We start from the raw sequence: 26,172 nt of genomic DNA, 5'->3' as shown, positions 1-26,172 counted from the left end.
CACACACACAACACACACAACACACCATACACACACCACACACACACACCACACACACACACACACACACACACACACACACACACACTCACCATACATAATTTTTAAAAAATTGGAATCCAAATACGAGTGTTTTTAAAATTGTTGGAACTAAGAGAGAGAGCAAAGTAAAGGGAGGAGGGAAACAGACTTTAAAAGAAACGAATGGAAACCAGAGCAGCCCTGCCTGTGCCAGGAGTGTCAGATGAATAAGGCAGAGGAATGGATGGGTTGGAAACTGAGTGTGCCGTCGCCGTCAGAAACAGGGAACAGGAGAAAGGAAGGGCTTCCTCTACTCCTCAGGGCTGCTAAGCCCTCCTGAGTAAAGCCCAGGGTTTTGTTGTGATGGGTTATGGCTAGCAGGAGGGGTGTGTGTGTGTGTTCCAGGTCCCAGGCACTTGCCTTCTTTTGGCTGGACTAGGCTGGAACTTATCTTGTGATCCTATCCTCCCGCCCCCAGCTGTCCCCATAGAGGGGTAGCTGTCACATTCTTCAGGAATGAATTAATGATGGCCTTGTGAGGGTTCCACATTTATTTCTCAGGGCATCAGCAGGACAAGCAGAGACCTCAGACCTGGAGGCAGGTGGCCGCCTGGGGCCAGCTGAACCTTTGAAAAGTTGTCCAAGGCCGCCTTGGGCCTTGCTGAAGGCCATTTCCAGCCGAGACAACTCACATCCCTGCAGCCAGCCCAGACTTCAAGGCCTTCCAGAGTCTGTGAAAATGCCTTGTGGAATCAGGTTGTCGAATCCCTGCTGGCGGCAGCTTCAGGTGACCCCACAAACTCACAGTTTCGGGGGTCTCATTACTAATCCATCAGGTCCAGAGAACTCCAGTTTTAAGACGCTTAACAGGGGAGGGGCATTTCCTACCAGAAACATCCAAAATGTTCTCACCCTTGTTACTGAATCTTCCCTTGCTGAGTCTTTGGGGAGTGGATCCTGTTTATAAAACATCTACCCATTTTTCCATTATGTAGACATCAATATCAAAGTCCAGGATGGCCTTTGGACGACAGGGATTCTCAGTCACATTTTGTCATTGAGGGCTCTCCGCTGCCTCCCTGGAATCTTCTGGAATGGGCTACCCAGGCCTACTGAGGAAAACCAAGGAACTCACACAGTTTGTCAAGTGGATGGTCTCAGGCCTGGGAACATTCAGAGGCAGGCAGCAACCCAACCCCCTCCCCGACCTCTGGTGCTTTTAGCTCTCGGGGAATCAGGCTCCATCCTATTGGCCATTGAGGCATGGCCTTTGAGTCAGGAAATTCAGAAGTGCCTAGTCCTCACCCCGGAAGGAAAGCAGTGAGGGGGAAGGACCCTTCAAAAATGAGGCAAGGCCTGTAGAAAAGGCCTCCAGGGGTGAGTCACCCTGGGCACCAGGCCGAGCTGCTGCAGCTGCAGCCGCGTGGGCCTGTAGGCCATGAAGCTGCTGTAGGGAGCAGATGCTCCCTCATGGGGCCTCATGGGTACCAACAGGGCCTGTGGGGCCACGGCTCTCCGGGGGCTGTGATAGGGCTGAAGCCTTGGGACCGCGGGTGGGATGGGGGCCAGCGGACTGCCCGGCCCTGAGGATGTGGACACACTCTGGTTCAGGGTATGGCTGCCGGTCGACAGGTTGCTGAAAGGGTTGGAAGAGGCGCGGTCACTGGCAGAGCCGCTGCTACCACTGAGGTGGCCATTGGGGGCTCCTGGACTCTTGCTGGGCCGGAGTGGGGCCACTAGCCTCGGGGACTTCAGGCCCATCACTGGCTTGGAGGAGGCGTAGAGGCGTCGGAACTCCTCATCAAACAGCTCCACAGCCTGGCCGGTGAACTTGGAGAGGATGTTCCTGTGCACGTGTCCACAGAGCCAAGAGAAGCTGGAGGGGAGAGGAGACAGTGAAGAATCACGGCATCAGTCTTGGGCTTGTGCGGCCCTCAGAGCCGCTCACCCGGGCCACTGGGCCTCTGCGCGAGCAGGCATACTCCATCTGAGCAGAAGCCCTGATAACTGGTTATGTGAACCCTCTCTGCAAACGGCAGCGCTGAGGCCCAAAGACCAGGACACGCTCGCAGATGAGTCACTGAGGTGTCGGAATAAGTCTTTGGCTTCAAGGTTCCTAATATTCCCAACGCATGTACCCACTCACTTTGCCTGCACACACAGACACAGAGACAGACAGACAGACACCCCCCAAGGGTCAGAAAATGGCTGTGTGAGCTGAATCCTCTCTACCTCCATTCAGGAGTCATCTGATGGCGCTAGTATTGGGGGCCTTCAGTGTTCCCACCTGTAAGATGGGGCACCTGCATCCTGCCAACATTTATCAGTTAGGAAAATTGCTCCCCAAACAGGCAAAAGGGTCGGGACTGAGAGTGCTGGATGGCCCTGCTGTGTTTCCATGAAAATCTGCCCTTCAGGCTCAGAGGGGTGGCACTGGCCTTTTGTCTCCGGGCTCAGAAGTTGAGGAAGGAGGATGACTGTGAGTTCCAGGCTTGCCAGGCTATACAACAGGACCCCGCCAAATGAATGAATGAATGAATGAATGAATGAATAAACAAACAAACAAACAAACACAAATAGTGCTATTGAATGAGGATTTAGCTCATTTTGCTCCTTGAAAACAAAATACTCTCTGAGACCTTATTTTATGCCTTATTTTTATGATTCTCTTATTTTAGCAAATGCTTTTGGATCTTGGATGGAAAACCTTCTCGATTTCCGGAGAAGCTGAGGACCAAAGAGATGCCCCGCCAAGAGAAAGCAAGGGATGCCAGGCTCCCTACTCAAACGGGCCGTCCCTAGGGTAGGGAATGGTTGGTGCAGAGGGATAGCCAGAACAAGCCCGAGTCCTCAAGGTGTGGGTCGTGCCAGAGCCGATGAGAGCCGGGCCTCCAAGGCAGGGCCTCTGCTCCCAGCCCCCTGCCTGTCAGCCTTGCCATCCAGCCCTGGCCCCAGACCCCAGCTGGGTTCCCTGTACTGTGGACAGGCTCACACAAGCCAGGCTAATCCTCGGAACAATTGGGATGCTTTGTTTAAGCTTCTCCTCCCACCCAGGAGCACCCACAGCTGGAGATGGCGGCAGCCTCGGAGGCTGAGCTCAGGCAGGCCGGCCAGGAGGCGGGGAGCGGGGTGAACAATCAGGCTTGGCTTGGACTGGGAAACCAATCTCACAGCGTTGTTTGGAATCAGACAAGATCAAGACACATAGGTGTGTACTTTGTTCCCCAAAACAAGCCCAGTGACGCCCTAGGAACTCCTTAGGCCGGTGGTTCTCAACCTTCCTCCGAATGCAGCGACCCTTAATACAGTTCCTCAGGCTGCGGTGACCCCCCCCCCCGGCCATAAAATTATTCCCATTGCTACTTTGTAACTGTAATTTTGCTGCTGTTATGAATCATAATGTAAATATCTGATATACAGGATATCTGATATATGACTCCCATGAAAGGGCCGTACAATTACTCTGCATTTATGTATTACTGGCTTATCATACACTTCTTTCACTAAACCCTGGGGAGGGAATGACTTTTTCTGTGTGCCGAGTTTGGGCCCTGAAGGCAAAGCGTCACAAGCTTTGTCTGGTAACCCACTCTCCTCCCTGGATAAATAAGCCTATCGATGGCTTATTTAATTCATGCATCTATTTATTTTCCTCTTCTACATAATGGCATTAGCATGGCCGGAAATGAAAGCTAGCTGCCTTTAAAATCTTGTCTATTTATTACTGTGCATGCTGTGTACGATACATGCATGAGTGCAGGCCGAGTCCTGCTACGGCGCCTATGTGGCCGTCACAGGACACCTTCCAGGAATCTCCTTCCACTGGTTGGTTCTGGGGCCAGCACTCAGGCCATTAGGCTGGCACGACAAGCTACTGTACCCACTGAGCCATCTCGGCAGCCTGGTCTCTGGGTCACAGCCCACACCTAGTGGCCTGGTCCTCCCAGCGGCCTCGTCCTAGGGTCCTGAGCTAGGAACACGTCAGTGTGATGTGTACCTGTGCCAGTTACATCACCGTGACCAAAACTGTGAGAAACAGCTCCGGGAACAACAGCTTTGGTTTTGGTCGCGGTGTCGAGGATTTGAGTTTGTCCCAGGGAAGGCATGGCGGTGGGTTCGTGGAGGCCGGGACTTGTGGCGGAGATGTTCATAAGGTGATGGAGCAGAGAGAGCCAGGGCCAGGCCGTAACCGTCAAAGGCAACACTACCATAGAGAATCAACGTCTGAAGCACAAGCCTGTGGGGACAGTTTAGATTCAAACCATACTGCCAAGCTCTGCTTTCCTAGGCCGTAGATTGAAATAATGCCTTAGACTTCCATTTATTCTTAAAAGTAAATATTTCAATTTTAGTTGTTTTTTTAAAAACATGTATGCAATCTTTTAGGATTTTCCTTTTAATATGACATTGCTAAGATGTGTCCGGTTGTTGCTTCTTGCTGCACCTTTTTGACGGTTACATACTATTCCGTTGGCGACTTCACTGACTAGGTGGGCTCTGGGTGGCTCCCGTCATCAACACTACTGTCTTAACATACCTGTCTCCCACACACATGTGAACCAGCCTCTCTGGATATAGACCTAGGAGTTCAACTGTTGGGCTAGAAGCAGAGAATGTTCACCTGGAGGAGAAAATCCCAAACACCTTCCAAAGCCATTCTCTAAAGCAAAAGCGTTTCACAATTTTCAGTGTTTGTTAAAACCTTACCTGGTGTCCCAGGCCTATAATCTCAGCCCCTTGGGAGGCCGAGGGAGGAAGGTAAAATGGTCAAGGCCAGACTGCGCAATTCATTTTGACTTCGTATCAAAATCAAAAGTAAAAAGAGGGCTGGAGAGGTAGCGCAGTGGTAGTGCACTTGCCTCGCATGCATGATACCCTGGGTTCAATCCCCAGTGCCCCAAACCAAAATAACCCTACCTGGATTCTCACCTGACCCTGCACGCCCCATCATGCCCACAGCCCCAACCAATGCAGAGCACTAAGCCTGGCTCCCGTCGACTGCTGTGGAACTCCGCAATCGCCCCGATTCTCACCCCACCCTCTTCTCTACAGCCCAAACAGGTTCAGGGTAAAGAACTTGACCCTTCCCTTCGCCAGACTGCCACTGAGAAAGAGCTGTTAGCGTTAGGTGCAGTGGACATGTGTCCAGTGCTGCCTGGCCCTGCTGCCTTGTTGGGCACACACCGTCTCAGGAAACCTGGCCATGCTCTCTGGTGCTTTCCTCCACTAAGCCTCACAGAAGGGGTGAGGCACAGGAAGGGACCTCATCTCCTGGAATAATTCTCCACAAGTCATTGATTAATGTGCTCATAATAACCACAGCTTTTTCCTGTTCACCAGAACCCATCAGAGAGGGCAGATCACTCTGTATAAGAGACCTAGGTGTTGGGTCGAGGAAACAAACTCACTATTCAACAAACCCTGCCTGGAGTTCTAGTTATAGCTAGCACAATACAGGAGAATGTACAGGGTCTCACTCTGTAGCCCAGACTGCCCAGAACTCACAGCAATTCTCCTGCCTCAGCACTCTGGGTGCTGGGATTACAGCTTACATGAGCCATTATATCTAACATCAGTGTCATTTAAATAAAAAAAATTGTGTGTGTGTGTGTGTGTGTGTTGAGATATGTGTGTGTGTGTTGAGATATGTATGTATGTGTGTATGTTGAGATGTGTGCATATGTGTATGTGTGTGTATGTTGAGATGTGTGTTTATGTGTGTGTGTGTTGAGATGATGATGATGATATGTGTATGTGTGTGTGTTGAGATGATGATGATGATGATGATGATGTGTGTGTGTGTGTGTGTGTGTATGCATGTGTCTTCAGCCACAGCACTGTATGTATGGAGGTCAGAGGACAACTCTCTGAGGTCCGTTCTCTCCTTCCACTGTGGCTTCCAGGAATAGAACTGAGGTCATCAGGCTTATGTGAGACGTGCCTTTACCCGCTGAGCCGTCACACCAGTCCTAATACCAACATCTTACACAAACCTTTTGGTGCAGCTCACGCCAGGCAGTTAAGTATCTGCACTTGTCATTTACTTGATCTTCCCGACAGCCGAATGGAGCATTAGTCCATTTCGTGTGGAGGAGGAAGCAGGCTGAGAGAGGCGTGCACTGGGTGTGGACATGAGCCCACAAGCTCAAGTTCTTAGGATTTTCAGGGATGATGTGACACAGAAGATTATCTTGACTTAGTTCAGAAGTGAACATGGTGCCAACTCGGGGATTAGACGGTGAAACGGTCCACACTTTGAGCAGTTAAAGATCAACGGAGATTGCGTTTCCCTTGACGCCGAAGGGGACAGTACAGGATGGCACAGGACGGCACAGGCCCAGCTCTGATCTCCCTGCCACAGCCCTTTCGCTAAGATTCCCTCAGCTCCTTCAGCAACAGCCTCCGTTTTTGTTTGCTCTTTAATCTCTCCATCCAGCACCTGAGCACATTTCCTAAGGACATCGCTCCTGGACCCTCTCTCATCCTTGTGGGAACTCTAACAGGCCCCTGAATAACTGGCGTTTAGAAGAGAGGGCAGAAGAAACAGAAACAGGAAGACAGACGTTCTGAGGGAACAGCCTGTGCCATTAATTAACACTCCAACTGCAGTCTAAAAGTTATGCAAAAATGCCTACAAATGATGCAAAAACATTTTAAATAGGATATACCAGGAATAGCAACTTTAGTGAGATTAAGACTAAAGAAATGCAAACAGCATCTGGAAGAGGCTGTTTAGTGTGTCCAGTAATTATGCATTAGATTAAGTTTCGCTGTCTTAAGACTCATTCAGTTAGGGTCTCAGGATGGCTGCAGCAGTCAGTGGTAAGGAAGTGTTTTCAATCAGTAATTATGCTTCTTGATGGGGACTTCTTCCCAGAGTGTCACTAATAGGCTGAATACTCCCCTTTAAGTGTCTCCTGAAATCCTCACACCCAAGGGTGTAGAGTAGCTGAAGGCACAGGGCGATGAGGCCCTTGTGTGTAACAAGACACTGAAGGCCCTTCCATCCAGGACCAAGACACACTCTCCTGATGCGATTCCTTATGAGGCTATTGTATGTCTGGGGTCAGACATCCTAACACCTCTCCAGTCATCCAGAGTCACCCAGAGCAGGCAGAGAGCATTTACCAATTGTGCCTTCTAACAGGACTACTTCGAAAACACCAGTACTTTTGTCTTTCTCAAGCCAATCATCATAGAGAAAAGTGTATCAGATCAACACTCAAAATAACACATAAAATTACATAAATTCAGCATGCCAAGGACGAGCTCAAAAAAGAAATGTAAAAAGAAAGCATCCTCCAAGGGATCCCACAGAAATAGCTAACGCTCACAGAGTCTGGACCAATCAGCTAGGGAGCCTGCACGGGACAGACCTCGGCCCTCTGCAGATGTGTGACAGTTGTGTAGCTTGGCCTATTCCTGGAACTCCTAAAGGTGAGAGTGGGACCTGTCCCCAAATGCTTGAGCTGACTTTGGAGAACCTATTCCTCATACTGGGTTGCTTTACCCAGCATTAATACAAGGGGAGGAGCTTAGTCCTACCTCAACTTGATATATCATGCTTTGTTGATGCCCATGGGAGGCCTGCCCCTTTCTGAACAGAAACAGAGGAAGAGTGGATGGGGCGGGAGTGTGTGTGCAGAGGAGGGCATGGGAGAGAGGAAGGAGGGGAAACTGTGATTGGGATGCAAAATAAATGAAAAAAAATACCATTTCATAATTGCTTACTACAGCTAGCACAGTGGAGACCCTGGCAGCAAAAGTAGCTACCACAGTTAGTTAATCTTTCATTCTATTGGGCATGATAAATTTAATTCAGTAGTTATATACATCTTGATTGGCTTTGAAAATTATAAATTTATAAACTCAAGTTCCATTTGCTTTTGGGATACCATCTTATAAGGACTCCAATTTGCAGTAAGGCTCATTAAGGAAGGGAATGGCTCAGTTGCCTTTAGCCTACTGGGTATGGGTGGGATAGGACCTCTGTTGGTCTTTTCTGTGTCAAACACACAGATTGCAAGCCCAGTGCCACTTTGAGATCTTTGGCAGCAGTTAACTCTGCAACTCACACACGACTGAACCTGTATGATAATGAGTATTCAGAGACGGGTAATGCCTGGGGGGGCGCTCACCAACCTAAGACAGAGTGCCTGTGTGGCCTGAGCAGGCGTCTCCATGACGGGTAAGGTGACCTGCTGACGTCCCACGCAACCTAAGTCAGAAGTTCATTTATTAGTAAAAGGGGGACCTGTAGGGTCCTGGCCCCTGTTTTGGGTAACTGTTGCCTTGCTTGCTGACCTTGACCTTGATATCCTCCCTATGCTAATTCCCTGCCAGGTTCCACCCTCCTGAATGCTTAAGGGAAGTTCCTTGTCTGTGTATCCTGCATAATGGGCATTAACAGCTTAGATGCAAGATTGTAAAACATCGGTAGTAAACTTCTGCCCTCCGGGGTTCTCCCATTGTGCTGTAAGCCTGTATTTAAGACCTCTTCCCTCCTTCAATAAACAGAATTTGGTATTAATCCCCAACCTCAACCATGACACATTTATATAATGCCTAGAGAAGTAAACTCATACAAAATACAGACCAGTGGTCATGAGGGATAGTGGAGAAGGGGAGAAGAGGAGAGAGACTTCTTAATGGGTACGGAGTGTCTTTTTGGGGTGATGAAAACATCTCACAACTAAATGGTGATGATGGTACAATGTTGTGGATCTAATAACTGCCACTGAGTCAAACATTTTGAAATGATTAATTTCATGTTATATGAATTTTAATGTAGTAATAATAGAGTTAGGAATAAAGAGCCCAACCACAGACACCTTACTTCAGGCATAATTTTTTTTGTATCAAGGGCAACTGTCAAAACAGAACAGAAAATTTGCAGATAATGGTGCTGTAGTTTGGATACAGGTAGTATCTGCCGAAGACCCATTCATTAAGGACTTGCTCCCTAGATTGGTAGTATAGAGCAAACCCCAGGAGTGGGCCTTAAGGAGCGAGCCTTAGGTAAGTGGGGGGTATGCCCTAAGGAGGCACTGTGGGCAGACTGGAGAAATGGCATGGGATGCTTTTCCAGAGGACTGGAGAGTGGCCCACCCATCTTTAACTCCAGTTCAGGGGGTCCCATGCCCTCTTTGGCCTCTCCAGGCACCACATGGTACACAGACATGCATACAAGCAAAACACCACTATATGGATACATGAATAAAAATAACGATTAAAAAAAAAAGCAGCGTGACCCTGCCTTTCCTCGGTTTCTCGCCCTGGTTTTTGATGTGAGCGTGGGCTTCGACCCACACTCCCGTCCTAATAATGTACCACCTTCATCAGAGGCCAGGCTAATCTTCCCAAGCTGTAAACCAAATACAACTTTTCTCTGTATAAAGTTAGTTGTGTTAGACCTGGAAAAAAAATAATTCATGACTGTCTGATTAAAGCAAGTTATATTTAGAACTGGCCGGCCAGCTGCCTCTCTCAAAGTCGGGATTTCAGAGAGCAGCCGCTCACTGGCTTTTGAGCTCCCTTTTACTGGGAAGGGTCAGGGTTGATAGAAAATAGTGGCCGGGATAATTGGCTGTTAGTACCCGGACAGAAGAGTGGGGGACTCAGAGCTCAGGGCTGCTGCCTGTGGAGTGGATAAGAGCAAGAATACATCCCATGGAAGGCGAGTCCTCAAGGAATTAGGGAAGATACATTTTCGTTAGGCAAAAGGTCAATCATATCTCACAGATTCAGGGGTTTAGCAAGGCAAAGGGGGGGGCATACATCATGGGGTCACAAGTTCAGGGTAGGTTGAAAAACATGGTTTGCAGGATACATTAGGCTTAGGAAATAGAAACTTATTCTTGTAAGGGATACAGACTTAATAACAATGTAGAACAATGTGGTTCCTGATTTGGTTTCACAGTAGCCTCTGGTAGTTTGCTGTAAAAATGCTGACTAATGCAAATGGTCTCGGAAAAGGAAGGTTTGTGTTAGGACTCAGTGTTAATGTCTCCCCCAAATCCACAAATTGAAAATCCTAATCCTTAATGAGATGATATTGGGGCGGGGTGCTTCAGACAGTGATTAGGTCTCGAAGGTGGAGCCCTCATGAGATTAAGTGCCTGTCATGGTTTGAATCTGAAATGCCTTCCAGGGGCTCGTCTGTTGGAATTCTGGTCCCCAGATAGTGGCATTGTTTTGGGAGGCTGTGGAACCTTTAGAAAGTGGGGCCAAGCTAGAAAGGGGAGCACTGGGGGTCAGCCCATAAGGACGACAGCCCAGCCCTGCATTGACCCCGCGCGTCCATCTCCTTCCTGATCCACTGGGGAGGTTAATGTTGTCAGCTTGATAGGATGGAGACTCACACAAGAGACAAGACTATGGGCGAGCCTGGGAAGTATTAGCTCAATCAGGTTAATCGAGGTGGGAAGATCCACCATAACTGTGGTGGTACCATGACGGGAGAAAGCAAGCTGAGCATCAGCATCCCTAACTCCCTGCTTCTGGACTGTCCTGCAACGGGACCGGGTGCCTCAAGTCCCAGCAGCTGAATCTTCCCTGCCATGAGGGACTTCCCCCTTGACCATGAGCCAAAACAAACCTTTGCTCCTTTAAGCTTCATTCTTTGTGTCGGGTATTTGATCCCAGCAACAAGAGCGTTGGTTAACGTACCCATCAAGATGTAAAAGGCTTTGCTGTAAGTTTCCACTGCCACAGGTGAAGCCCAGCCACCGTGCCCTCCCCTCATGATGAACTGTAGCCCCTTGATTTGTGAGCCCAAGCAAATCCTTCCTCCCTGAAATTGTTCCTGTCAGGTGTTAGGAAAGTAACCGATAGAGGCGTGCCCTTACCAAAAAAAACGACTACAGAGAGTTCCCTCATCCCTTTTGCTGTGTGTGGGGGCAGTGTGAACACAGCTTTTCTTAGTAAAAATGCTATCTATGGGCATCTCATAGCAAGTATTATAAAATCACATCTGTATTTCACTCTTTTGGACAGAATCTACCTGTACCTTAGCACCAAACCCTGTTAATACTTGATTTCCGAGTTGACCTTCAATCTATATATCCAACACCAGGCCCAAGTTGAATGAAAATCTCAGTGGCCCTGATGTAGGGGAGCCTTCCCTCCCACTATAAAGAGAGATCCTAATGAGAAGAAGCAGAACTTCAGAGACAAGGTAGACCACCTGACCAGAGGGGCAAGACTAATTTTGAGTGACAGATTTTGTTCCTCTTTTCTCTGTAATCTGCTGGCTGAAGATGAGATGGAAGACAGATCTTTGGGGGTGGGAATCCAAGGTCTTCCCAGTAAAGATTCAATTTCTGAGCCGGGCGGTGGTGGCGCACGCCTTTAATCCCAGCACTCGGGAGGCAGAGCCAGGTGGATCTCTGTGAGTTCGAGGCCAGCCTGGGGTACCAAGTGAGTTCCAGGAAAGGCGCAAAGCTACACAGAGAAACCCTGTCTCAAAAAAAAAAAAAAAAAAAAAAAAGATTCAGTTTCTGACTTTTTGGAGTTTTGCCTAGATGATAGGTATCAAGGGCTACTTATAGAAAGACAGTGTCTGAGAGCCAGGAAATAGGCCTTTGCTAGCCACTGGGTTGGTTACTCATTTTACCCTGGACTTCACAGCCTTCGGGACTGTGAGACGTACATCTATATTATTCATAAGCTACCCAATGTACGGTATTTTTGGTATAGCTACACAAGTAGACTGAGACACTATGCAAATATTAGTGATATCAATGTCGTAAAAAGCACGATGTACTAAAATGAGCAGAACAAAGCCAAATTTTTTTTTATATTTTCTCCCGCCAGTTCTCTTTCCTTTATGCTCACTTCTCCTTGGCTAGAAGCTCAGTGGCTGCCTCCACCTGGCTGCATAGTGGTGTCTCTGAGTCGGCAGCACTGTTGCATTAAGTGGAGAGTCAGACATTTCGTGTCCAAGTCTTGACGTGTTTGAAGACAAATGGAACCTCTAAAGAAGACATGCAAAGGGCCAAAAGAATGAGGCCTCAACATCCCCAGTCCTCAGGGAAATGCAATGCAAACCCACAAAGAAAGAGATGTGTCTGTCCAGGATGCCTGGGACACAAGTAATAAGACAGTCAGTAACAAACACCACTCAAGGTCAGAGAGGTTGGATGTTCTTGTTTGTTGTTTCTGCTCTTTTGAGGGGCCTCCCAAATAAATCACACACACAGGCTTATTCTTAATTATAAATGTTCAGCTTTAGCTTGGCTTGTTTCTTGCCAGCTTTTGTTAACTTATCCTGTCTACCTTTTGCCTCTGGGCTTTTCCTGTTCTCTTACTTCTGTAAATCTTACTCTTACTCTGTGGCTTGCTGTGTAGTTGGGTGGCAGACCCCTGGAGTCCTCTTCCTTCTCTGGCCCCTAGCTCTCCAATCCCTCTTCCTTCCAGATTTCTCCTTCTATATGTTCTCTCTGCCTGCCAGCCCCACCTATCCTTTTCCTGCCTGGCTATTGGCCGTTCAGTTCTTTACTAGACCATCAGGTGTTTTACACAGGCACAGTAACACAGCTTCACAGAGTTAAACAAAATGCAACATAAACAAAAGTTACACACCCTAAAATAATATTCTACCACAGTTGGAGCCTTCAGACATTACTGGTAGAAGCACACATGACATAGCTACTTTGGAATAAATCTCCATCAGTTCATCACAAATGGAAACACAGAGTTAATACCCAGCAATTCCACCACTAGGAATACACTCACGAGGATTAAAAATAACTCCACACACACACAAAATGGTACATGAGAATTCTTACCCGAATTACTCACTAAGTTTGAAAAGTGGAAACAGCACAATGAATGAATGTCCATTCACTGCAGAGTGGATGAATGAAACGTGGTAAGCCGGCAACAGCACTACATTAAAGCACTACGCTGAGTGAAAGAAGCCAACCACAGGTGGCCACATATATGGTTCTACTCATACAAGAAGTCTACGAGGCCAAGTCATTAAATCTACAGGAAGTAGATTTGGGGTTACCTAGTGAGCAAGTTCCTAATTGCGCTGGAGGAACAGGGCAGCCACGGCCGGTAGGAAGGGGGCATCTCATGATGATAACTGACTGGGGTGATGATGGTTAAGCAACACTGTAAATAAGCTAGGGAGAACCAAACTGCATATTTAAGTGAACTGTGCGTGGATCAATAAATCGGTTGTATTAAAACAATAAAACTTTAGAGGGCAGGGAGGTGGCTCAGTTAGTTAACAGCCTACTATGCAAGCAATGAGGACCTCACTTAGGATCCCTTTCCCCATCCATGTGAAAAGCCAAGTGTGGTCACGTAAACCAACCCAGGGTAGGTGGAGTCAGGAAGATCCCAGCCAACGTAACCATTGGTCAATACCAGGTTCAGTGAGAAACCCTGTCTCAAAAGATAAGGTGGAGAGCCAGGAAGATGACAAAACCACCCCTGGCCTCCATACACAGTCCCCCACAGTAGACACGTGCATGTGCACTCACACATACAAAATAAAAATAGATACATAAGACAAACGGATCATGCCTCACACAGCAAAACAAATCCACTGCTTTATAACAATTCCCAAGAGACTTGAGAGTGTGAAAAGAGAATTCTGTGTCTGATTTCAGTACCGGGAAAGGGCCACATTTCTTGCCTCTTGCCCCACTTATTTGATATGGACAAAAAGAAGCGATGTGCCTGGGAGCAGCTGGGGTCCAGCTGGCACCCCCCTCGGCCCTTCACTGACAGGAAGCCTTGACAGCAGCTGAAGCCAGTACTCACCTGTATGATCCGGATAAGACAAATCTCCAGTCTGATATGATGAATTTCTCCTGGATTTGGCCGGCGAATTTCCTGCCTGACTTGGCACAATACACTTCCCCTTCCACACTCCGGATGGAAATGTTCTGTTGGAAGCAAAGCGAAGGTGTCATTTACTAACTGTGTGTTTCTCGATAAACACGTGGGCGATGACTGAACATGTCCCCCCGATTCTGTGTTGAAACCTAATCTCCAATGCAGTGGTTCCGCGGCCTTTGGGAGGTAATTGGCTCATCGGGGTGGAGCCTCATAAAGGGGGTTAGTGTCCTGTGTCACAGACTGGCAAGCTCCCTCGCTCTGTACGCCATATGAAGAAGACACGGCGCGACAGTCATTTATAAACAGGGCAGAGAGCCTCAACCAACACTGAATGTGCAGACATCTTGATCTTGGGTTTCTCTGCCTCCAGAACTGTGAGAAATAAGTCTCAGTTGTTTATAAACCACCCAGTCTATGACAGTCTGCTATGGCAGCCTAAACACACGAGACAATTTGCATAGGAAAGTGGAAGGATGTTCACCAAGATTTTATCGAAGCTTGGAGAGATTTTGTATTATTTACATTTTTTGTTGGCCTAGTTTTCTAAGTTTTTTTTTTCCCCATTGCTCTGGCAATAGATGGTAATGGGGAACAAAAGAGTAGAATTCTGCCGGGCAGTGGTGGCGCACGCCTTTAATCCCAGCACTCGGGAGGCAAAGCCAGGCGGATCTCTGTGAGTTCGAGGCCAGCCTGGGCTACCAAGTGAGTTCCAGGAAAGGCGCAAAGCTACACAGAGAAACCCTGTCTCGAAAAACCAAAAAAAAAAAAAAAAAAAAAGAGTAGAATTCCAATAAAATAAGTCAAATAAAAGAAAGACAAGGGCTGAACGACCAAGGAGCCCTAGTCTAGGCCTTCATAGGCCACAAAAGGCTTGCACTGTCAAAAAGCAAGTCCATAGGTGGCCTTCATGGCATGAGTTGCTTACCCTAAGCTGGTCAGAGAATTGACCCAGTATAATAAGGGGAGGCAGTGTTGTGACGGCCACCACGGACCCTGGACCATTTGGAGAAAAGATTTGTTCACAATTCCAATCCTAACTCTGTTTGTATCTTGTCTCCCTGACAGCATCTGGTGCCCATGCCTCAGCTGGACCCCATGGAAGGCTTTGGAAAGGACAAAGCAGGGGGATGTGTGGGGATTTACTGCAGGCTTCTGGCCAAGGGTTGTGGAGTACTGCCGGGACCCCACCGATGCCTGCCCATGGCCACCGATCTCTAGGAAGGGCACTCCAGTGCCTCCAGAAGCTCCTTCCAGCATCTCAGTGAGAAGAGGTCATATCCACTGCTCTGTAGGTGTGGTCTGTGAAGGCAAGGCCTGCATCAACTCTCTCAATCTATTATGCTGACCTTTTGTCAAGGGGTAGAGACCCAGGGAACACCAGGCAGACCCTGAGTGACTGGTTGTAGACAGTGGCATCAGGAGGGATCTCTGAACTTAGCTGCCTCCCAGGCAATGTGTGTGTGTGTGTGTGTGTGTGTGTGTGTGTGTGTGTGTGTGCGCGCGCGCGCGCGCGCGCGCGCGCGTTGGGGAGAGTGTTTTGGAGACAGATGTTGTGTTTGAGCTGGAGGGGGAATATAAAAGGATCATCCATCAGCTGTTAAGCTAGGCCTATTCATCAAAGTTAAGGCTGGTTTTCCTTTTGACTTGGACTCAATGCTCTCAAGGTTGCAAGACTAATTAAATTCCTATCTCCAGGTTTCTTTCCTTCCTGCCAGGAGAGGGAAGTGTGTATGCATGTGTCTAGGGGAAGATTTAACTAAGAGCATCAACTTTATGTTAGGTTCAGGGAGTTCAAGACACATATCCTCCTGGTCATCAGGGTTGCCCTGTGCGGTGAGGTGTAACAACCTTGTTTCCGAAGCTGAGAGGAGGAGAGAAAACTGTAGCTGCTTACTGGGTATTCATGGTGCCCTGAAACTTCTCAGGCCCTAGATTTCCATTCCTTCAAGGTCAAAGGGTTACAGGTGGGAATGATGGACATCTCATCCAGGTCAGGGCCCGACAATAGCCTTCAGAATTCTCCAGTCCTCTTTCTCAACTACATACACCTTGGCATATAGCATAAGTTGGAAGAGGTCTGGTTGACCTATATAGAAAGTTGAGCAAGAAATAAGCCTTTTTTTTTTTTTTTTTTTTGAGACAGGGTTTCTCTGTGTAGCTTTGGAGCCTGTCCTGGAACTCACTTTGTAGACCAGGCTGGCCTCGAACTCACAGAGATCCGCCTGCCTCTGCCTCCCGAGTGCTGGGATTAAAGGCGTGCGCCACCACCGCCCGACAAAGTAAGCCTTCTTGAGATATTGAAATGGGGCATGGGCTGCCGCTGTCCTATCTGATGGATACGGGGTACCCTTAGAACTGTCCCTGGGCCCCTTACCTTGAGATGAATATCAGAGATCTGGACTTTGTCGCACATCTCCTGGAAGAGCTTCACACCTCCCTGGTCCAGAAGCACACAGACGAATACCCCCCGCTTGTTGGCTGCCTCCAGGATGTCACAAAAGATCTCCACATCTGTGAACACATCCATCAGGATGGCCAGGACCTGGGCCAGGAGAGAGAGCTCCGTTACCAGAGAAGTCAGGGCAGCGCTACAAGATCTCAACCAAACGTCCTAAATCCCAGTGGGTCTGGGGGAGCCAGAAGGGAGAGAGTGTGATAGGGGAGGGTCCCACTGGGCGGGATTAGAGGAAGGGAAAGAAGAGCCGAGGGGGAGATCCTGCACCTGTCATGGTCCCACAGTGCCAGCCTAGGCACATGTCTCTGTGTTGAGAAGCCCTGAGGGGAAAAGCTGAGAAGAGAGTAAGGAGGTGACAGAAAGGCAAACCGGCTCAGAAGAGAGAAGGAAAAAAACGCCGCGTAGTCTCAGCTGTTTGGAGGTAGAAGGCACACGTGACCACTGCTTTTCAAATGTCCTCAATCTCTTTAAAATTTCATTTATTTATGTTTCTCCTCCCTTCTCTCTCTCCTCCCTCCCTTCTGCTCTCTCTCTCTCTCTCTCTCTCTCTCTCTCTCTCTCTCTCTCTCTCTCTCTCTCTCTGTGTCTGTGTGTCTGTGTGCGCGCGCGCGCCATTGTGTGCCTGTAGAGGTCAGAGGACAACTTGCCGAGCTGGTTCTCTCCTTCTGTCATGTGGTTCCCAAATTCTTGGCTTGGCAGCGACCCTCTTTACCTGCTGAGCCATCTCATGGGCCCCTAAGTCCGCCCCTCCCTCAGAGTCCTCACTTCATATACAACAAAACCCGGCGTGGAAGAACCATATTCAAACTAGATCGGAGAGAGCTACCCCAGGGGGATGGAGAAACCTTGATCTCCCAGAAGCCTCTGCCTTGTCAGTCACCTTAGAACTTTGCTGAGACGTTCCACAAAGGACGTGATGGAAGTATTCCTGCCTGCCAAATTCCTATTGCTCCTCCTTCTGTCAACAGCAGATTAGACTTGAAGGGATGGTCTTTCCTCTCTGCTCTCCACCAATTCGATCTGGACGGAGCTACTGGTAACCACTGGTCACGGGCAGAACGGGAGACCAAGGCCAAGAGCCATGAGAGCACCATATCCCTTCCCGACCACAGAGACCAGTTCAGAGATGGTCACACCATCCACGTTGTTGTAATGAACACTGGACTAGGTCATTTGTTGGAGCTCTTGAGAAAAGGAAGGGTTTTATTTGTTTGTTTGTTCCTCCACTGACCGTAGTTGGTGTGCTAGAGACCCTGCTATCCAGTGTACTGCCCCTTGTGGAAAGCAGGCACAGACATGAAGGCAGCCTGGAGGAAGCAAGGCCAGGCAGTGGCCATGGATCCTCAGCAGCACCTGAACACTGGTTCTAGCCATACCTGAAGCCAAATCTATCCTCCTGTCTCAGCCCCTTGAGTGTTGGGATTACAGGGGTGTAACTGTGCCGAGCTACTTCTGACCTTTCCACAAAGGATGTCAACAAATCTTCTCCCTTAGTTTGTTGGATTTATTTATTCCCTTCCTAATACCCAAGTGGTGGTATGGTTACAATTCCATTATTAGGAAGCTGTTTAAAAAAATAATTATGATTGTGTTAAAATTGCAAGGCACAGTGGCAACTTTGTGGTCTGAAGTAAGGCTTGTTGAATAAGTGCTCAACAAATGTGTGTTAGTAATGAATAAAGTGAAAAACAGCATAATAACCCCAATCGTCATCTTCCACCATGACCGTGAGTAGAACATCACAGACAGATTAAGCCAAACTAGTAGCCATGACAGCAGGGGCGTGGAGAGTTTCTTCTTCAACATTAGATGTTACTGTTTGCCAGTGAACTGACCTCCACAGGCTCGTGTGCTTGAACACTTGGTCACCAGATTGAGGGGAGTGTGGGGGGGGGGTTGCAGAACTTTTGGGACTTGTTTCTGTCAGATGTTTTGTTATAGCTCCGAGACAAGTGGCTAACATAGCAACAATATTGTTTTATCGTCTTACCAACGATATGGTGTGTGTGTGTGTGTGTGTGTGTGTGTGTGTGTGTGTGTGTGTTCTTCGTTTTGTTTTGCTTTGAGCCTCACTGTGCGGCCCAGGCAAGCAGTGACTTGCATTCTTCCCACTTCAGCCTCCCAGTGCTGGGATTACGAACCTGTGTCAAAAGGCCCCGTGACGATGGTTTTTTGTTTTGCTTGTTTTTAAAGCACCAAAGAATTGGGAGTTAGCAAGGAAACAGAACACCTCAAGGAGGTGGCCGGGACCTGTGTGGGGTGACTGCTTAGCTGATGTGGGTGTCTGTGCAAGGGAGGGGACAATGGAGAACTTGCCCTTGAGCAGCGAGACCCATAATCCATTAAAACCACAGCTGGTGTCACATGGCTGAAAGTCTGTATAGTAAATGTAGAGGAGCCCAAATGGCCAGGGCCTTCTCTCTCTGCTGTGAGATAAACACTGCCCTTCCAAGGCATAGACAGAAGAGAGCAAGCACATCCCTTCCAGGGTAGCAGAGGTGTTCATCTGAGACAGGGTTGGTGAGAAAGTGACAGACGGGACAGATTTATAAAACAAGGCATCTTGATTTAGGTTAAGGATGGCTGCACAGTAGCTGGGTTTATCTTCTTTGCTTCCTGTTGGGGTAGGCTTCCAGCTAGATTCATTTGAGGCCAGTAACTGACTTGAATTGCTATTCCTTTTTTCCCCCCAGACAGAGTTTCTGTGTGTTGTTTTGGAGCCTGTCCTGGATCTCGCTCTGTAGACCAGGCTGGCCTCAAATTCACAGAGATCCGCCTGGCTCTACCTCGTGAGTGCTGGGATTAAAGGCGTGTGTCACCACTGCCCAGCTTGAATTGCTATTCTTAAACTCCCTACATGGTGGCTGGGCGGGGGGGAAGGTGTCACCTTAGAAGGTGTAGTGGATTGAACGGTGGTTCCTCCCCGCTAAAAATACGTGGTCATAGCCTAATCACTGGGACCTGTGAGTGAGACCTTATTTGGGGAAAAGTCTTTGCAGATGGAATTAAGTGAGAAATGCCAAGGCGAGTTCTTCCCAGATTACTCAGCGGGCCCTGGATCCGATGAGGTAATGGAGGAAGTGAGGTTTCATGGTGCAAGACTGGAGTTTTAGCTGAGGCTAGAAGATCACAGAGCCTGGACAGCCTGGGCTACCTAGACCCTGTGACCAAATGAAAGATAGCAGAGGAGAGATACAAGTGGAAGGAACAGGTTGTGTGAAGACAGAGGCCGAGATGTGAGTTGGGTAGCTAAGAGGCCTGGAGCCTCCCGAGGCTGGGCGACACGAGCAAGGATTCTTCCTGGAGTTTGGAGAGAGCATGGCCCAGCAGGTGCCACCATTCCATCCTCTCGGCCTCCAGAACTGCTCGAGAATAAATTCCCGTTGTTCTAAGCCACCAAATCTGTGGCGAGATGTTTTGGTGGCCCTGGAAATCAACAGAGGGTCCCCATACCATTGAGAGGACCTGCTGGGAACTAGCAGAGTTAGTCTGTCGGGTCCAAAGGAAACTCCAATTCCCCAAACTCCCCGAGGCAGTCCAAATATCCAGAAAGGAGCTTAAACTGGACTATGGGAGGATTCCTGGTGGTCAGTTAGAAGCCAGAATTCCTCAGGACCTTGTGAAGCTAGTTCCTGTCTACCCAAAGGAGTCATTTCCCTTACCGCCAGCAAAAGGGACTATGGCTCTCCAATTAGCATATGCCTCCTGGTACTTACTGTATATCAAGTCCACCGCTAGCCTCCAGGCTCCCTCAGTCCCTACTCACATGTACTTGCTATTCATTAAAAGGCCCCTCCTCACCAGTCTCCTGGCCCCTCTCTCTCCTAAGCTGCTCATCCTTCTCAATGCCAGCTTCTCTCACTGTGGACAGCTCCTGTTCTTGCTAGTCTCGCTACACTCCCTCTATTCTCTATGGCCTGCTAGTCTCCTCTCTCCATGTCCAGTCATGGCCATGTTCAGTCTACGTTCTCCCTCGGCTCTGGGTTCTTCTGGATGCCTCTGGCCGTTCTCCTTCTCACTTCCATGATAAATTCTCCCCATACCTCGGAGTGGTCATATCATCATATACACAGCCTGAACAAGCCACTCAGTCTTTCTGGACCTCAGTTCCTTACCCACAAAACACAGCTCAATCAAGAAAAATAGTTACTATGCAAGGTGGTTCTAACAAGCCCAGTAATGAAGATCCCAGCAATAGCAAGGAGAAAGATGGGTATTTTAAAATGAGGCTAAATTAAAGTATCATTCTTCTTTCCTATGTACAGTTGGCAAGGAGGTATAGGTGATACTAGAAAAGCCTTGTGCAAGAACGCTGCTTTAATCAAGGTTAGAGAAGAGGATTAAAACCCATGCCCATTCATCTATGGCATAAGCCATAGGAACAGGAACAGGTGGGCTGTGTTTCCGTTAGGGCCAACCAGATGGACCACTATGGTGACGAGAGGTGAGCAGAAGAGAGAAGGAAGCCCCCCTGTGTGGCCCCGTGCTGAAGAAGGAAGGTATTTTTACAGGCCAAGCCTCACTGCAGACTGGCTCCAGAAACCCGCAGCTTTGAAGACATGGAAGGGATGTGAGTCAGATGGGGCAGTGCCCGCTCCTGCTACATGTTGTGTGGACCCCAAATCCTGGCCCTTGGGAGGTCCTCAGGCCGGAAACCCTGCCATGGAAGGGCAGGGGCGGCAGGGGACTGAGATGAGGTGGTGGGGTCAGAGCTGGTGCTGCAGTTAGACACCGGGGACCCTCAGCACCGCCCTGGCTTTTCTCTGTCTTCCGTGTCCCAGGCTCTTTTTGTGAACATGCCTTTGACAGATCAGTCATGCAGAGGTTCGCTGAGCACATACTATTAGCCACAAGTTTGTCTCATGGGACTTCCTCAACACCAGGCCCCCAGCTTCCCAGGGAGGAACCAGGGGCGCAGACAGCTTTCCACAGCCACAGGGCTGGGATGTGGTCAGAGCTCCCCACACCCCATCCCGGAAACCCATGTCCTCATCATTCTGCTCCACACCCGCAAGGATTCGGATTACCCTTTTGTCCGTCTGTCTGTCTGTGTACATCAGCGACAGACTGAGGGAAGGAGGATAAGAAAGGAATATTCTAGAATTAAAAGTAACATTCCAGTTCTGTCTTCCTGTCAGGAATACAACCCTACTTTCTCTCTGCCTCAGTTTACCTACTGGTCCCAAACTTACACAGAGCATCTTCTTGTACTCTTAACAATGATTAATGATCTTCAAGAACTTTGGCTTATGTGTATCACACCTATTGAGATGAGAAACTAAACCTGAAAAAGTTGCTTCGGCTACTTTAAAGTATCGGCCATCAGACCCATTATAAAATACATAACAGGTTTCAGAAATGACTATTTTCGAAAGCTGTGGTGAGCAGCATGACCTTGCTCCGCATATGTTGTATGTTTGTGTGCAGAGCCGGGGACCAAAGCCAGGACTTCGAATGTGTGTAACAGACCCCAGCCCTGATGCTTTACATTTTTGCTAACCTATGACTGTAGCTTCCTCCTATCCCCTGCCCCAGCCTGCTGCGTGTCACTGTGAGTGGAAAATAATCTTTTGTGGGGGGTGGGGGAGGGACACGGACGGACGGACTAAGTCATAGCTCCATGGGTAGAGTGATTGCCTAGCCTGCATGAAGCTCCATGTTCAATTCCTAGCAGTGCATAGACTGGGTGTGGTGGTGCATGCCTGTAACCCCAGTGCTTGGGAGGTGGAGACAGGACCATCAGAAGCTACATCAGATACTGCATCAGGGGGGGAATTAAATGATCTGTTTTCACACAAATAAGTACTTAGAACAGAGCATCATAGAAGCACGGCCAAGTCCTCAGGGACCCTCGGGGTCTTGTGACCCAACTTGGGAAGTGCTTTTCTCACTCTTCTGCCCAACAAGGCACAACACAGTTGCTGGCCTTGCAGCCTCCATCCCATCCCGTCCCGACTCCTTGGGGTCCGACTGGGTAGATGGTGGTATCTTCCCACCTCCAGGACCCCCCCCCCCCGCGCCTCGACACGACCCTTCTGACCTTTGCACCTGACTTCTCTCTACCTGGATTTCTCCCTTCCTTCTCTGCCTGGAAAACTCTTACTCAGCCTTTGATTCTCAGAGGCCACCTCTTCTCAGCACCCTGCCTTAGTCACCGTCTCCGGGTGGTGAGCTTTGCCCCACCTGCAGCGTGACCCATGGCATGGCACACTCCAGTCCTCTCGCACAGGGGGAGGCAGCCGACAGGGGCTTCCCCAAGGCAGGGAGACCGCAGTTTTGCTTTGCTGCTCTGGGCCGGGTGGAGTGAAGAAATTCAGCTTGAAGGGAGGGAAGGAGGGCGGATCCTGCTTCTTAGGGTGGGGAATGCTCTAGAGTGGACAGGCAGGCTGCGCCTCAGCCCGTCTCCCTTTCCTCTCAGGGGCTGCAGTTACAGGAGATGGGGAGCTCAAGCCCAACTTTTTCCGCTCTTCTTATCACCTGCTTCTAGGGTAGCTTATCTCTCACCTATCCATCTCTGCCGGAATAGACCACCCCTGAGCCTTCGTGTGTGTGTGTGTGTGTGTGTGTGTGTGTGTGTGTGTGTGTGTGTGTGTCTGTGTCTGTGTGTGCGCGCGTGTGTGCATGACACAGCATGCATGTGTATGTCTGTCTGTCTCTCTCTGTCTCTCTCTGTCTTTCTCTCTCTCTCTCTCTCTCTCTCTCTCTGTGTGTGTGTGTGTGTGTGTATTGAAATGTGTGCTCAGTCACTCATATGAGCTTTGCATGTGTGAAGGATATCACGTCAGCCTGCCTGCAGATGTCAGGTAGGCAGTAAAAAGCCTCAGGACGTTTAGGGAACTGTGGAGATGGGGAACCCAGCCAAAGAGGTCTTCGCAACTCATTCCAGAGGATCCAGGTCTTCCTACCTGCTAGGTGGACCTGGAAGTCCACCCTTCTGGATTAACCTTTCTGATGAGAATGTGTCCTAAGATCCGTACCATGCTGTGTTATACAAAGAACAGGAGTGGAGCTTGGGCCTCGGAGGGCAGATACTCTGCCAGGTGGGGAGAAGGAAAGCCGGGAGACTCAGACAGAGAGCTGGGTTTCACAGCCAGCCTTGACTTCTCTCCAGGGTGTTGCACTGTCCCTAAAGCTGGTGCTGTGGCCGAGGATTCATTCTCTGCACACAAGTCCCACCCTTAGGAGAGCACCAGCAGTCACCCAAGAAACCAGAGCCAGGGCACTCAGCAACAGGCCAAAAGGAATCTCAGTCCAGCATGGCAGCTGGGCCTCCAGAGGTCAAGGCACTTGTCCGAGGTGTCACGGGGCAGCCCCAGGCCTCCCAGGCTCCTAACAGCCTGCCTGGGCCCATCTGTCCACTGCCGATGCCGCCATGGCGCGAAATACAGTTCCCAAGCAGCTCTGCCACACAGCGACCCCACGCACTGACACCTTCTATTTAGTTTTCCAGCACTCTGCTCCCTCACAACCCTCCAGGTCCCCAGCCCTGGTGGCTTTCCCCAGAACTTTAAGATTTCACACAGTGTTGACCCTGGGAGGGGATCCTGGCATGAGCCCAGGACCGTAGACACAAGTATATACCAGTGTATGCTTTATGAGACAGAGACCAACACGGTGTGTGGGAGGGGGAGGGTGGGAAGGGACGGAGGAAGGGGGTGAGAGAGAGGAGGAATATTTTCTAGATGTACCCCTCCTCACACACACCAGTGGTACTGGGGATCGATTGAACTCAGGGCCTCCTATTCACCAAACAAACGCTCTACCACAGAGCCACACCTCCAACACCTGATGACAGATTTTCTGCCCTACAGCTTGGGGAGGAGGGGTGGGCACCCACAATCCCGTGGGAAAGAAGAAACATCAAAAAGCCCTTCTATCCAGCCCCCAGCTGACAGGCCTAAGTACCAGGGGGCACTGGGAACTCCTACCCCGGCTACCATGGTGCCTGAGGTCCTCTCCGCTGGGTCCTTGTTCTGAAGGAATTTTCAGAGTCTGCCTCACTGTCTTGTTAAAACAGCAGCAGCGCTCTGGCAAAAGGGAACTTTCTTTGACCTCCCTTCCCACACCATTTATTTTATTTTAATGCTTAGAGCTGCCTAAGGCATGGGACAGGGACCATGGGGCCACAGCGAAGCCCTGCCTTAAAAAAAAAAGACAAAGCAAAACAAAAGAAAAAAAAGGGGGGGGGGGTCGCAGGGTCACTTGTGGGCAGCCAGGTCTTAACAGGGGCCGAGAGGACAGTTGTATGCCCTAATGAAGTACCTCCACCCTTCATGTGGAAGCACGGAAGTAACGTGCAGCATGAACCAAATGAGAAGCAGGCAGATCGAGGGGCCAGGCAGAGTGTACAAAGCCCTGAAGCCAGGGGCCGGGGACAGGAGATTCTGCAGGGGACTCAGGGTTGAGCGGCAGACAATGGGACAGGGGCTGGAGAACACGCAAAGAAACGTATTCTTCCCACACAGGGGATGGTGGTGCCAGGGATGGGTGTCCGTGGCCTAGGATCCAGGTTGTAACGGGCATCCAGGGGTCTGTGCTCCAGGGCAAACCTGCGAGAACAGGATGCAGCCCCTCGCTCGCCCTGTTCTACCAGCCCAGCTCCCCGCCCGCGGCCAAGCAGCCATCAGCTCTGCGTGGGTACCTGGCTGGCCCGGGAGATGCAGCGGCGGACCAAATCTCTGATGTTGTTGTGCTTGTCCATCTGGAAGTACACAGTGGCGCTGGACTTCTCCTTCAGGTAGGGCTTCTCAGCCAAGGTCCAGTTGTGCAGCAGGGCTGGTTCGCTGCCTTCCGAAGCCGCAGGGAAGTAGGTACCCGACTGTAGAGAGCATGAGTCGAGTCCTCTGGACCCTGCCTCGGCCCCTCCTGCAGGATCTGGGGCACTGGGGGGCTCCTTGGCCTGAGCCTGGATGTACTGGGCCTCCACCGAGGACAGGAAGTCTACCTCTCCTTCCTGGCTGAGGGCATGCCAATAAGCCTCAGGACCCCCGTCCAAGAGGGCATCTGTGGCCAGCCGGGCGCTCTCATTGTCGCTAAAGTCAGCTCTGGCTGGCCGGATCCACTGGTTCTTAACATCTTCCAGACGTTTCCGGATCTTGCCCACATGCCTTGACCGGCTCATGCTGCGTGTCCCTCAGTCGTTGGGGGGGGGGGCAGCCCTGGAGCTCTTCCAGACGTAGGGAGAAGGCAGACAGTACCAGGGAGGAACGGAGCGTCAGGTATTCCTAGGAAGCTATGGGCTTCTCATACTGGCCCGTGTTCTTTCCTCTCCTCTCGACTATTTGGAGAGAAGATTCCCACTGCCCCAACAATGCTTCTCAGGGATCCTCACCTGCAGCCCAGGGATTGGCTTATCTCTGCCGGTCACCACCCTGCCCGCAGGCTAGATCAGTCACGGCCCTGGCACAGTCAACCATGGGATATTTCCTCTGCTTCAGCCGCAGGCTGAACAGGCTTTCCCACTTAGTTGCACAACTCTGAGGGCCTCAAGCCCCTGGGGCCTTTGTTACGGTGAGGAGGCCCCCCTCCCCAACACCACCAGCCCAAGGGATAGACAGGACGAAGGAGACCGTACTCTGGTCCCCTCTGTGCTCCTTGGCTCAAACTCTGATGAGTTCATATGAGGCTAACAAAAACTTCTCCCAAGAACCCCTCCTTTCCACGCACGCTCCCTCCTTGTCTCTCCGTCTACTATTTGCCATTGTCCTGTTTTCTCAGTCTATGAAGAGTTCCCAGAGCCGAGGCTCAAGCCGACCTTTGGGAAGTATGGTTGCTGGTCAGGCTACTGCTTCCTGACCTGGGGACCCACGGGATCCATCTGGGGGCTGGAGGAGGGGCACCAC

At 49.8% G+C, this 26,172-nt stretch overlaps 1 protein-coding gene across 1 annotated transcript; it reads right to left on the bottom strand.

The window, feature by feature from the left end:
• Nucleotides 1-557: 557 nt before the first annotated feature.
• On the bottom strand, nucleotides 558-25,658 carry Fam83a (family with sequence similarity 83 member A). Its single transcript, XM_028871933.2, has 4 exons — nucleotides 24,972-25,658; nucleotides 16,250-16,417; nucleotides 13,798-13,922; nucleotides 558-1,897 (listed from the first exon to the last, which is right to left on the bottom strand). Exons 1-4 carry the CDS (start codon nucleotides 25,449-25,451, stop codon nucleotides 1,360-1,362), a joined length of 1,311 nt encoding a protein of 436 aa, XP_028727766.1. The 5' UTR covers nucleotides 25,452-25,658; the 3' UTR covers nucleotides 558-1,359.
• Nucleotides 25,659-26,172: the final 514 nt, after the last annotated feature.

This window comes from Peromyscus leucopus, chromosome 20, assembly GCF_004664715.2.
Source record: "Peromyscus leucopus breed LL Stock chromosome 20, UCI_PerLeu_2.1, whole genome shotgun sequence".
NCBI lineage: Eukaryota > Metazoa > Chordata > Mammalia > Rodentia > Cricetidae > Peromyscus > Peromyscus leucopus.
This window is presented reverse-complemented; position numbering and strand designations above follow the sequence as displayed.